Source organism: Poecilia formosa, unplaced genomic scaffold (assembly GCF_000485575.1).
Source record: "Poecilia formosa unplaced genomic scaffold, Poecilia_formosa-5.1.2 Scaffold7, whole genome shotgun sequence".
In the NCBI taxonomy this organism is placed as follows: Eukaryota; Metazoa; Chordata; class Actinopteri; order Cyprinodontiformes; family Poeciliidae; genus Poecilia; species Poecilia formosa.
Window position 1 is genome coordinate 458,332 of NW_006799946.1, and position 14,589 is coordinate 472,920.

Below are 14,589 nucleotides of genomic sequence, written 5' to 3' on the forward strand. Positions count from 1 at the left end.
AAAGTAGTACATAGTTGGATAGTTGAAGATGATCATTTGTGAGCTTATACTTTATAGCGTGGCCTTTCACATCTGGATAATTTTTCTCCTTCTTGTTTACATAATAGCTCAAGATCAGTCAGACTGAATGGAGAGGCCCTGTCAATGCAAATTTATTGTCACTTAATCAGAGCACCTTCTGTAACATGCATCCCGTCAGTGTCCTCTAAATGGCTTGTGGCAATCTGCAGCTGGGAATTTTGGCTTTCTTTCAACAGTTCAAAATTCTTGCCTCTCTTTCACAATGGACACATTTGTGTGCCGCACAAGTTATAGTTACTTTTTCCAGTTACCTTTAAAAAGTAACTTGATTTGTGATTACTGATTACTGATTACTCCTTGAAAACCAAACTGAGTTGCTTTTCCGATTTACTTGATTTAAAGTAACTAAGTTATGTTGCAAGTTTAATTGTTTTCAGAAGCTGCCAACAACAGTCGCTGCTGCCTCAAAATAAAAATGACAACCAGGGAGAGTTAACCGTGTTTGTGGGCAGTATTTCTTCCTCTACGTCCGACCAGCTTCTTCAACAATCCCCCGCTTACTGGTTTTGCACAGAAGTCCAGCTTTTGTAGTTTGGGTGGTGGAGCACCTCTGGCATTTTATTTGCAGCTTTCTACTTTTGCAACACCTGGTGGAACTTGCTCTGTCAGTTTTGTACCAGTGCAGTAAAAAACAAAATCTTTCTAAATTGTTTTCATACTAAAAGAATTGACAGTAAAAACAAAAGATTTAAAATGGACAGTAACAATTTTAAATCTTATATCAATATTCATTGACCCTATACATCAATGAATATTGATATTAGTTGAGAAAAGCCTAAAATTAATAGAAATACAGGAAACCAATTGTTGAAAAGTTATTTTTCACGTTGTATTTATGTCTGTGTCAATTTCATTCAAGGAAATTGTGACCTCTACATATGCACTCAGCTAAGTGAGCCTGTTCTGGGATTGACCGGTAGTGGCTTTATCCTCCACCGGGGGACTTTCATGCTCTCTCCTCGTTGCATTAAACGGCTGCATGAGCAAAGGACAGAAAATCACACTGGTTTTTCTGTCTCCCCTATTTTCAAGGGTGTCACAATAGCAGTAATTCACCAGCACGCAGGACACAACGAACCGAGACATTTTCATCTTTAGCTGACACAAAGTCGTGTGTTTCCAGCTAGAAAACACGCATCTCTCTCCTCCCTACATTATTTACCCCTGCATCACTTTGTGGTATCGCTCACCCTCCATGATGCAACATGATATATATACATATGTACTTTAACTTCAGAGTGAAGTTACAGCTTCACCCTGAAGAATTTAGACAAATTCAGATGAATCTAGACTTATGCTGCGTTTCCCTTGAACATAGATGAGTGACTGTCGTTGAAACCGTGACATCTGAATATGTCAGAAACATATTCAGTGTGAAGCTTTGGCACGCTTTGAAGCCACACAACCAACTGACCCTGCACTTGCACTACTTCAGCGCTCACTGTTGCACTCGTTTCTCACATCCTGCCTCTTCAACACATTTCTTATCTCAGCATTTAGTGGTTGCTTATTTTGCGTCTTTAGTTCATTCTAATTTCCGTCCCCGTGTGTATTTCTCTCTTATTCAAACGGCTAATTGCGCAATGACGCATTTTCCAATTAGACAGCGAATTATTTATTTAATAATACCACTGCTGCATAAATATATCTTACGTGCAGCACGTCAGAGTGAGACGTCGTGGAAATATTTGCTCATTTAACTTGTTGAAACTTAAACAGTATGAGTCAATAATTGGTTTGTTTTCGTCAGAATTGTGAAGCATGAGCAACCTGCTGATGCCACCGCTCTGACTTGGCATTCAGCTGAGTTTGAACAGGTGGCAAACAAAGTCATTCACTCTAACAAAGAGACAAACACAGAGTGCCGAGGAGTAGGACCTGCCTCACAGCAGACATCTGGTCGCATGTGTCGGTTCTGTTGTCGGAAAGCGTGGCGCCGTCGTGTTCTTTTTTTATTTTGCTGCAAAGGCATCTGCGATGTTGAAAGCAATACTGCGCCATCATAGAAGAGATTTAAAGCTACAGTCGGTAAACTTTATAAAAATATATTTTTTACACATATGCTAAAATTGTCACTATGTCCTGACCATATAAAAGGAGGTAGACAATTTGTGAAAAATTTGGAGAAATACACATAAATCCATCCCGTACCCGCACTAGCCTGGTCAACACCAGCAACTTGTTCTATGCTTAGCAGCCACAAACGTCAGTGTATGTCATTGAGATTTTTATTGTGACATGCCTTCAAAAAAGAAGTAGAAGAAAATTCTTAGAGTTTCTCAGGTTCCGTTTTCGTGTTTTTATCTCAGCACAAACTGAACATTGAGGAACTTAGACAAATAATCTACTCCACACTTTCACTATAAGAGCATGTGAATGCATTCTTGCATAAGCTCAGTCCTCCATGTATCCATACCAACATGTAGCAGCTTTAAAGAAAAATTATTCATTCACACCGTGGTTGAACCATTACACAGAAAATAGGAAAAAAAAAAAAGCATGGAACTACATCTGGGTCTGCAAATCATAGCACAGAGACAATGAAGAAATGTTTGAGAGACAGTCACGTTAAAATTCTGACTCAAATGTGAGGTTTGGATAAAGTGATAAAGCCAAGAGGCCCATGATGGCTCTGAGGGGGACAATCATAGCACAGGTTGAGGAAAATGCTGACCAGACAACTGTCAGGCCTGTGTAGAAGTGAGAGTCTAACTTAGCTCCAGCTAAAGTTTAGTCTTTTGATGTGCAAAGCTGAACTACACACAGGACAAAAGACTTACAGTTTTAGTATCAGCACATAATGGTTCTACACCCTCGCAATTTGGAGCTGCAAAATGAAGGGTGAGCTAATATTTAAAAAATGTTTCAGCTTTACATCATCTCATAAAGTTGTTGTCTCATCAAAAAACATACCAGGAGTGTCGCTTTGTTTCTTCTTTCGTGTGTGTTTGAGGAATCCTTTAATCTCCCATAGCAGTCATTCAGCTGTGCAAAACTCTTGGACAGCCTGCCTTCAAGGAACGGAGTTGTTTAAGCATGCTACGCTATGTGACTGGAAAACACACAATACTGCCCCTTTAAAGTTAAGATGCAGCAAAGCGTTTTTTTTTATTTTTTGCACTTTTTTGCAAAAAAAAGTGCAAAAAACTATTAACTATTAATATTAAAACTATTAAATAGTTTTAATATAGCTCTTTAAACTTATATCCATTTGTTTTACTAAAACAAGTGGTACAATTAAGCAATAATGTTGTAGCAGATTTTAAAATCATGATCTTTTTTTTTTAAACCTATGTAGAAATTGAAATCAACAATGGGACACTGCTTAGCAGTGAGACCACGTATTCGTTAGGAGGACATTTTGGGTTATTTTTGAGTTTTGATTGTTTTTAAATTGAGTTCCTTTTCCACACTCATCTAAACATTTTTTTAGATGTGATTTATGATAAGACCTTGACCTGATTATGTCTAAGGTGGCAAATATTTTTTTCTGTAATAAAAGAGGCAAGACATCATACTACACTTAATGCATGTATTTTTTTTTTCATTCCATTCCAACTGAAACACTCAGAGCTTATGAATAATGGAAAGCTTCACGAGCTCCAGAGACAGACTTTAGTGCAGTGAGTCAGTGTGTGTGGGCTAATAATGTTTGCATTTTTAAAGAATGTTTCTTATAGGGAAATGAAAAGAGGGCAGCGAAGCTGAAGGGCACTGATCTCCCTCTCGGTTAAGTGCTCTTTTATAGTCACCCCTGATTGCAAAATCAAACAAAGATTAGATAATGGCTTAAGATTAAGTTGGTTATACAAAAACATGCAGTCAATTTTCACTGATGATCAGCAGCTATTCTTTCACAGTGTGATTGTGAGTACTACGCTGTCAAGACCGCTTCTTACACTGAACCTGGGTCATTTTTTTTTTCCCTCTTCCAGCTATAACTAACACGCACCATTTCTTTTCTCTGCATACGAATCGTCGCTCTGTTATTCTTATTAGCATATAACCAGCAGTGCTGGTTGTTTCTTTAAAGAACATTCCCCCAAATTGTAATCACAAATATCAAAAGATGGCTGCCTGTTACAGCCAAAGCAGTTCCTTTGAAGTCGATCCAGATTCTGAGCTTAATCCCTCTGACATTCCAAGAACCTAATTGCCAGATTGTTTATTCTGCAAGCAGTGCTTACTTTAATATGATGTGTTTAGTTTGGAGTTGATGATTATCTCCAGATTAGTTATTTGCCTCATGGTTGTTTTTCTGGAGCTCGCAGTGGTGCGGCTGCATTTCTGCGATAGGTTAATGTCCCACTTCGTTCCCTTTTGGCGTTCATGCTTTCTGTCACCCACTCTTTATCCCTTCCAGACATGTACTCCAGGGCAGGTGGTGGTAATCAGCACTTTTCTCCTTAGGCACCCTCTGAGGACACTCTGAATTCAAATGGCCTTGTTTTGTATTTATTTATTTCGTTCCCCTTTGGGGCGCTACGAGCCTGATACATAGAAATGGTGAACTGATGTGATATGTGCCACATAGCTTTCTTGGACGAGAAGCCTGAATCTTAAGGAAATGTGTCTGCCTTATGCGGCAGAAGTCATGAAATACAACGCAAGTGCTTGACATTTAATTTAAATTCTAAAAAAAAAACGGATGGCAGATCCATACCAGAGCTGTTGCACCTGATTTAAATGCGAATTTTCTAAATGAATATTGATACTGACTTGCTGTTGGAGCCTTTTGCACTAAAGCGTCATTAAAAGAAACATTTGTTTGACTTACCTCATTTTTCTAATCCTGCATACATGCTGCAAAGACATTTACCAAGCAACTACAATAGCATAGTGAATTTTAATCACTGTAATTATTCCGTGCCCAGCCACAGCTCAGATGGAAAACACATTTTGCTTTAAAAGCATTAATTGGACACTGGGCTTTAACTGGAAACATTAACCAATGGAGAAGAAAAAAATCTCCCACTTCTAAACTGAGGTCAGATTTGAGAATGCTCAGAGTTGATCGCGAATATGAGATAAGAATAAATTTCACATCTTGTGTTGCAAACAAGCACTGGTCCTCACAGCAGCAATTAATACCAACTAGAATGGCAAGAACTAATAAAAGGGGTTCAGCACCTTCTTGGCGAGTCCAGAGCTGTCGAGGCCCCTGCTGATGTAGTTCACTTCCCATTACCAGCAATGAGCAAACACGCCTTAATATAACAATGCACCTCCTATTTACCCAAAGCTCCGCCTTGGCGCCTTGGCGCTTCAGCACTGGTACCAGGTAGTTTTGGATGTTTGTCTTACTAGGTCCACTGTCTGATATATGACCATCCTGCTAGGTACTATATTACGGTAACCTATTTTTGATGAATAGTAATGCATTTTTGTGAAAGGGTAGTGGCACACTACTTTGGGAAACATAGCAAAAACATAGCAAGTAAAGCTAAATACTCAGCTTTTTGTCTGCGTTCCTGTGACTCCGCAAGTTTGAACCCTGAATAAAATGGTAAACAAACTTGCATCTGCTAAGAAAAACTGTGAGATGAATCCTTCTTGATATTTTTTTTTCAGGTATCATTCGTCTCAGTGAGGGTTTGCATGATCGGTACCCGGTGGAGGACTATCTTGACCTGTTTGATCAGGCTGCTTACCAAATCCAGGGCGAGCTAAATGCAAACACCAGCGGATCACCCAGCCACCCGAACGTCATCATAGGTAAGTCACATCATCTGTTCACTTTAGAAGCCAATACCTACATCATAATTTAGAAGCCAACACCAACCCTAATCAGAACTGTGACTATAATAATAATAACAATAATAATAATGGAGGAAGTTGGGTTGTGGTCTGAGAGAGGAATTCAAATGATTTTTGTCATTTGAATTCCTCTGTGAATTTAACTGTGTTTATTTAACTGTGTTTTAAGGACACGGTTCAATAAATAAATATAACTATGTCCTTAAATTTCACAGTTTAAGTAGAAACCCTTAAACTGTGAAATTTATTGAAAATAGTTTGTCAGTGTTGTTGCTTGCAAAACTTGAAAATAATGGAACAGAACAAGGGACAGAAAACAAAACTGGTGCTTTTAGAGTTATTTCACCATAAAGTAAGGTTGAGTAGAAAAACATAAACTGGTCATTGACATAAAAGTAATAGTGAGGGTACATTGAAAAAAGAAGGTCATGTTGTCACTGCATTCAGGGCAAAAACAAACATGAAATGGATGAATGGACATTCAACAATGTGAAGCACAATTCTCATCAGGATAGACAAAAGATTTGAATGTAAAGTCTTCAATCCTGTGAAAACAAATCCACTGGGTTGCTAAAAAGTATTTTTTTTGTTCTGATCACTAATTATATGTTTGATAAGGTTTAATTCAAACAAGTTTTTTTTTTTTAATCTATTTATTTGTCAGGTTGACTAACACTAGAAATGTCAGATGCTACTGCAATAAAAAGGGGTTTTTCCACATCTTCTTACCAAGGTTGATGCTGCATGTGACAACTTAACTCCAAAATGTTGCTTTTATCTAGGTTTACTCCAATCAAATTCCACGTTCCATTGTCTGTAAAGCTATGAGCTGTTTCTGATTTCTCTTTCAGAACTGTGGTACAAAAATGATGAAGGAACTCAAAAGAGGGGTTTTACTATTTTCAAAACAAAAATCACTTGATAACATTTTAAACTGTCTATTTATCATCATATACATTTAAAACTGCAGATCCTTACTTTGACTGAGCTTCCTAAACAGCTGCCAACATTTCTAAATCAAGTCTTTTCTATGACAGATAGAAGTCAAAAGGATGAAGAGGAACACATTTGCTGTACTGCATGTAACCTTCCTGTTATCTTCAGAAAAAGTCTTGCTCTTTCACTCTCTTGTAGCACAAGAATCAGCTCTCTTTTAAATAACTTATTTTCTGTGCTTCTTCTGATTGAGTTGTAAACACCTCACTGAATTTATAACAGACAACTTTGATTCATCTACCCTCAGAACCGTGGTTGCTATACGGGAACATTTTTTGATGTTCAACGCGCCGGTTCGCGGCAGATCGAGCTGAAAGCCCAGTGATTCCAGTCATCAGTTAGTTTCTAGCTGCATCTTTACAGTTTCGGATCTTGCAACGTATGAAAGCTTGTCAAAACCTGCCGACTTGCTTTTGTTTCCACTCTCGACCTCGACACAAAGAGATTTTCATACAAAAGGACAATGAGAAAAGAAAGACACGTCTTAAATAACAAAATGTTTTGTTATTTTATTAATTTGCATACACAAATGCAATCAAGAGTCAGTGTGCAGGGAGTATAATTAAAGAATGTTGGATGCTGAGCATCAAAACACATTTATTCAGGTTTTGAAGAGGTTCATTAATAGTTGACCTTTATAAGCCCTTTGTTGTCTACAGCAAGCAGACTGCTGTGTGCTCTTTGTGTGACACAAAAAGCCAACAGTTTGCATAAACTTCATATCTTGATCTCTGATGAAGCGTAAACCAGATCCAAACATCCTGCTTCTCACTTTGTTTAGGCAAACCAAACATGCGCTTTAAACTCCGCGAATCAAGTGCCAGGAAGCTGCTTATCACTTTCGGTCTACTCATCGGTCTGTTGTGCAACGAGCATCTTAAGAATGATTCGCCAGCAGAGATCTGAGAGTACAAGATACAAATGATAGCGCGCCACACGACGCCTGAGACACCGCTAATCAGATCTGCAGGAAGTTTTAGTACCACAAACATTTCCTGCTAAGCTTAATCTTCTGCCTTCCTGTTTTTTGTTTTTTTTCCTTGTCAGAACATCGCTCTGTGTCGCCGCCAGCTCCCCTCCCTGGCTTACTTCATATTGGTTACTCAGGTCATGTAGCAGCGCTCTGATATGTGTGTGAAAGTGCCCCAGCAGTATCCTGCACCGCCAGTCAAGCTGCACCCAGGAGCGTTTTTGGCATTTGTCAGCGTCCTGCAACTTCACTTGTAATCTTATATTTCAGAGGCTGCAGGTAGTGAGGCTGCTCTGCGGGAGCCACTTCAGCAAAGGAGTGTAATTTTTTTTTTTTCTTGTTAAAAGAAAGCCGGTGACTCAGCTCTAAAGAGACCCTCTAACATCTTTCTAATGCTAGACGTCCTTCTGCCTCAGTTAGCCTCTTCACTGGAGTGCTTTATAAAGAAATCATTGTTTTTTTTGTGTGTGTTAATACCCACAGCAGGGTGGAGAAGCCTACAAACCTCCTTCCTCTATCAACATATCCTGTTTCCAGCTTCACTGCTCCTATCTGTTCCTGCCTTTTCCCATCGTCCAAACACTGTGTCAAAGAAACGACTCAGCTGGGAAGGAAAACTGATTTAACGTTTCGACAATAGCCTTTTCACACTGCACAGAGTTGAGCTCAGCGTGCCGTGCTGCTTTGTTTCCCTCTTTAAATAAGTAATCCTTGTAACGTGGTGGGGGAGCGTGCCAAAAGCCCACTCGGTATTCACTCAGTGCTCCGGGAGAGCCCAGCAAGGTGCAGGCCTGCGGCCAGGATCTTTGCTCTTCGATTCTCCTCCGCCGACGGTCAGGTTGGGGAACCACAGGAACGACGGTCTGGGTCCTTCACTTGTTTACCCGGAGCAAAATAAACCCTCTTTAGCTGACACGGGGTCCTTAAAATAGACAAGATCACAGTCTGTATCATTTCAGACATAACGGCATTAAGTACCGATCCAGTTTCACATTCACCGTTGTCAGCACAGAAAATAAGTCTCTTTCTCTGAGGGAGAAAGAGAGAGAGAGAGAGAGAGAGAGATAAGGCTTCACTTAGCAGATAACAGCAGAATGAAGGCACAGACAGCCTAATGAATCCTGAATATGTTTCTCAGTGCAGCCTAATAAAAGTTGCTAGGCTCAAATTGTTTGAGAAAGGACGTCGTTTGACTTGATATGAGTACCACGAGTGTCATTGTGTTGACAGCAGTCACGCTGCAGTTTCTCTTTACCACCAAAGATGCAATTATGACGCCTACAATTATGATGCCTACTTGTTTGCTTGTGTGCCTTTACGAACATGATACTAGAGCAAAGAGAATTTTTAGTGCTTGCTATTTGCAGGTTTAGTTTAAAGGAGTACAGTGAGGAAAAACAAGTATTGGAACACCCTGCGACTTTGCAAGTTAGAAGTCTTGGAGGGGTCTGAAATTTCCGTCTTAGGTCCATGTCCACTGTGAGACATACTCTTTAAAAAAAAAAAAAAAAAGAGAGAGAAAATTTTAGAAATCACAATGTATGATTTTTTTTTAAATAGCTTATTTGTGTGTTACTGCTGAAAATACGTATTTGAATACTTGTGAAAATAAATGTCAATATTTGGTACAGTAGCCTTTGTTTGCAATTACACATACTTATTTTCCTCACTGTATATGGAACTTGATCAAACTTTGTGTTTTATATACGGTCTTTGATTTGTGAGGGGACATGCCTTGAACTATGTTTTGTCACATGACCACAAAGTTCAATGTATTTAATTTGGATTTTTTGTTACAAAGTAGTGTGAACTGTAAGGGCAAGAATTCATTGTTTTGACTTTTTCTTTTTTTTTTTTTTTTACAGTAAAAATCTGAAAAGTACACACTCACACACACCCACATTCACAACAGATACACACTGCTTGCTGTGGTCCTTTCACTGATTGGAAACGTTTGAATTTCTTAGTTTCTGATCACCAAACAGGTCTGATTGTGTTGAAAACGGTCCAGTTTCTGCTCCCAATTCAAATTCTCAGCACATCTCTGGTTGTAAATTAGAGTACCTGTCACACTGCCTTCAGTTGGCTTTGAAATGCAAGGCTTGTTCTGAATGTCTCTTAATTTACATGAATTATAACTCCTCAACCATCAAAACAATAAAGAAAAGAAAACTCCCATCAGTCATTAGCATAGTCATCTGAAAGCATCCATGCACAAGACTCTGAAAATATGGACACGTAGTATGTAACAGTTGCATATTTTCTGCTGAGGCTGAGCTCTGACCTAAACAGATATGTTAAAAATATTTTTCTCCTCTTCCAATTTAAAATTGTGAAGTAGAGAGACATAATTAGTGACATTTACGTTTCACGTACCCTCAGCTTTACGTCCAAATAACCTTTGAAGCAGAAATGAAGGCGCATGAAGGCTATATCCACCGTAACCTAACTGACATCTGCATTTAATACGGTCTGCTCGAAACCCTTTAAAACATGCGGTTGGTTTAATTTCACGACAAGAACAACCATATGGAGCGCAGAGACCTAAAGGGTGGAGCAAGCCACAGCAAGTTTGGAATGATTTCTTAAAAGAAAATCCCCAAAAACGTAAACATGAGCTGTGAGTCTCTGAAACTATAATAAAAGCAGCAGCAACGTGTTTCCGTATGTGTTTTGCTTTAAGACTCTGATTGCGCTCGTCCTTCATTTCGACCACTTTTGGTGTTTTCTCGCAGGAGAAGCGAGCGCCTCCACCATGTGGGATAACAACGCCTGGGTGTATTTCTATGACAACACCACAGAGGGAGAGCCGCCGTTTCTCATCCAGGACTTCATCCATGCCCTACAGCCGGAGGCCCGCTTCATCGTTATGCTCAGGGATCCAGTGGAAAGGTTGGGAGAATTTCTATCACGCTGCCCTCGATTGGCTCGGAGATGCCTGTAATGATGCAGCTCTAAAACATGTCCCTATCACAGCTGTTTGTCCTGCTGACACAGACACGCTTCGCCACTTTATGAGAAACAAGAGCTCTGGCTGTTAAGAAGGATGTGTTGGGCTTTTACTGGGGCTGCCTGTCATATAAGTTGCTTTGCTTATTAAAACCTGTGCAGAGCTTCCTCCTGAGTGCCTGACACTCATTTTAAACTTGATTTTTTTCACTTATTTGCTTATTTCTTCACACTACAGAACATCATACTTGTTGTCTACACTTGTGTTAAAGAATTGCATATAGTTCATACTGTTTGTGTTTATTATGAAGTAAAGAAGACAAACAAGATTACTATTACTACTAAAAACAATATGACCTGTCCTGGATGTGCCTCGCCTCTCGCCTAATGGCCGCTCCATATAGGCACTATTCCCTGTGACCCCGCAAAAAAAAGAAAAAAAAAAAAAAGGATTCACTATGGATGTATTTCTGACTTTTTAACATTTTTGTAGTAGCGTTACAATATGTAGATAATAAAATAAAAGAAAAAGTAAATCAATGAACAAGTGACATTAAATTAGGATTTCTGTTGCTACATAAAATGATCCGTTTCAAGCAAGGGGTCTTATCGAGGTCATGAATGTCCTCAAAGGGCCAGTTGTGTCAGAATATACTGATAAAACCTGTTAAGTTTTTTTATTTTTTTATTTTATTTAAACATCCATCAACAACAGGTTGTTGACCACAGGGACAAAGCAAACATGGCATGTTTTTTTTTTTTCTTTTCCTACCCTTGTTCCCTCTACCCTTCCCTATCTATCCCCATCCTGCTGCTGCAAACAATAATAATAATAATAATAATAATAATAATAATAATAATAATAATAATAAAATAAGAAAAATACAACCTGTTAAGTTTTAATGAGTGAATGATTTTTGAATTTTTGAAAAAAAATGTTGATTCTGGTCACCAGTTCAGTTTTTAACAAAGTAGCTTTTTTTTTTTTTATTACGGAAAAATACTCTGGAGGCATTTCTTGCTAGGATTCTCACACTCTTGCATTGCTTGCAGCCTTCTAAGAACATGGAGCAAAAAGAAAGATTACTCCTTAATGCCTATAAATAAAATACATTCAATCGAAATCCATTTGCCTTTAGCTGGGAATTTCACAAACCTGAAAAGGAAATGTTAACAGTGCCTCTCTGTTTTCTTCTAGGCTTTACTCTGACTACCTTTACTTTGGAATTGCCAATAAGTCTGCGGAGGATTTCCATGAGAAGGTGTCAGAGTCCCTGCAGCTATTCGAGGGGTGCCTTATGGAATACACAATGCGCTCCTGTGTGTACAACACCACAGTCAACAACGCAATGCCAGTGAGTGGACCCTCCTTCCTCCTTTTGTCTGGCAGACCTCCTTTAAAGTGAAATTTAGCCACCAGTTTATAAGATGGTGGGAAAAGACAAGTAGCAAAGGCTCGAAGAAGGAAAGAAGGAGGGCAATTCGCACTTCATTAGCACATGTTAAAGGACCTTCATAAAAGAAAGTGTAGCCTCTCTAGCTGCAACAAAACTTAGTTCGGCAAAGCTATGAACTTCCTTCAGACCATCAGACTAAATCTTTAGAGTCAGCCAGTTCGGAGCCCTCGTATTAGGATCCTGGCCAGCTTTTCCCACAGTACTCTGGAGCTGACTGGGTTGGAGGAGGAGAAGGAGTCTCGTCTGTCCTTTTTTGGCTCCACGCAGAAACTGTCTGGTATTTAGAGGTCCTGCTCTCCAGCTGCCTCCAACAAGCTTGGTGACCCCGTGAGGGCAGTGGCTGCTCTCTGCAGCTGTTCTCAAAGTCTGTCCATTGATATCAGAGTTATTAATGCATGTTGAAAAGAACTCCCAGCTGTTTGCGCTGTAGTGTCAGATTAATAAAAAAGACAAATGTCAGCAAGAGACCTAAAGTAGCCTAAAACTAAAGTGAGAAGGACGTTTTGGGAAGTCAAATTACTGGTTTTAGATGTAATCAGTGACCTGGTCGTGCTAATCTAAAACGGGGTTCATACATCAAACATTCTCGCAGACTATAAGAAAAAGTAAGTTGGTCTTCTCAAAATCAATCTGAAGGAAAAACTCTTTTGCACAAAACATTACTCTTTTGTGCAAAAGAGTAATGTTATTGAATTGTTGACATGTTTCAGTAAGGAATAGGCTTGAATCAATGGTAAAAAGTATTCAACACTTTACCTAAAAGCTGTGAATAAAATTATTAGGAGTTGTAGATATGTTCCATAAGAAATTAGGCTATTTATGGAATCACTAAGATCTACTTTAAATTGCTTAGTAAGTTAAAGAAACACACAGACAAAAATACCCTAAAATAAGTTTTAAAGGTCTATTTCATTATGTGAGAGCAAACATTCAAAAATATCATTATTTCTTAAAATATTCTAACATTTATTAGTTACTACTAATCACACAATAATAATAACAGGCAACCTGCGGGAGTGGATTTTTGAGTGTCTTGCCAATGTTTTGTTTGTGTTTGTAAAATTACAACCCATCCACAACATTATCTCTCACATCTCCCCAAAATAAACATGTGCACTTACTCCCATGACCATACACTGGATTCACATGGAGGAGCGAAGAAAGCTTCAAAAATATTTTCCTTCTTCTCTTAAAGAAGAGGTTACATGCACCACCATGTTCCCCTACAGAGAAAGCACTATCCCAAACAGAACCGGATGATCTAAGGTTGCTTCTCTTGTTTTGTTCCCAACAGGTGAGACTGCAAGTCGGCCTTTACGTTGTGTACCTAATTGACTGGCTGGCTGTCTTCAGCAGAGAACAGATTCTGGTCCTGAGACTGGAAGACCATGCCTTCGACATGAAAGACACATTGCATAAAGTCTTTGATTTTCTTAATCTTGGTAAGTAGGACTTAATGATTTTGGACAGTGCTCTTAAAATTCACGTTCACAGGCACTCTCTGTCTGAGCTTTAGCATTTGCAAAAAATAAAAAATAAAAGAAAAAAAGAAGGGGGTAAAACTATCATAGGAGAGACATACCTTCAAAAACTTGTAGTTGTGGGGAAAGATGGCATTGACTTATTTGGTTAATTTAAAACAATGTTTCCTTTTCCGCCTTAAATGATTTTTTTTATGAGTTATTCTGTGTTTGTCTATTATATTAAATCCAAATGAAACCTTACAAAATGGGAACAACCTTAAATGGTATTAATACTTTTGCAAGGAGCTTTGCGTGTTCAATACGTTTTTTTTTTCTCTCTGAGTGGTCATTTCTTACTGTCAAGTGGCAGTCCTTTATTACTGCTTGCAGGAAGAAGTGAAGTGACAGAGTTATTTGTGTGTTTTACAGGGCCATTGTCAAAAGAAATAGAGTCACAAATCACAAGAAGCCCAGCATCAAACACCAGGAGACCAGCTGACAAGAACCTGGGACCCATGCTGCCTATAACTAAGGAAATCCTGCAGGACTTCTACAAACCATTTAATGAGAAACTGGCAAAAGTGCTGCAAAAAGAGTCCTTCCGTTGGGAAAGCAATTCCGAACTCTGAACGAACTTCTTTCAACAAGAAGAAGGAAGAATGCAGAGCCCCATTTCTGGGTTTATCTCTTTTAAGTGCCCATGAAAAGAACATCAAAGTATTTTAATGTAAATTATTTTAAGTTATAAGAGCAGAGATGAATCAAAGATAGAAAATAACAGCACAAGCAAGTGTGGCGTTTTTGTGTGATTGTGTGCGAGAGAGGAAGAATGATAGACTGTAAGTGATGCTGGGAGATCTTCACTTCTCCGTTTTGTGTCCAGACATATAAAATTAAATTGTGAATTTCAAATACG

At 38.8% G+C, this 14,589-nt stretch overlaps 1 protein-coding gene across 3 annotated transcripts in view; it reads left to right on the forward strand.

Annotated features, from left to right (window-relative positions):
• The window catches only part of chst15 (carbohydrate sulfotransferase 15), a 46,822-nt gene extending 32,233 nt beyond the window's left edge, over window positions 1–14,589 (forward strand). For all 3 annotated transcript variants that reach the window (XM_007570202.2, XM_016680787.1, XM_016680778.1), the window contains exons 4-8: window positions 5,653–5,796; window positions 10,540–10,696; window positions 11,952–12,108; window positions 13,505–13,652; window positions 14,103–14,589. In XM_007570202.2, coding sequence (XP_007570264.1) covers window positions 5,653–5,796; window positions 10,540–10,696; window positions 11,952–12,108; window positions 13,505–13,652; window positions 14,103–14,302 — 806 coding nt within the window. In that variant the 3' untranslated portion in view covers window positions 14,303–14,589. The remainder of the gene's footprint in view (window positions 1–5,652; window positions 5,797–10,539; window positions 10,697–11,951; window positions 12,109–13,504; window positions 13,653–14,102) is intronic.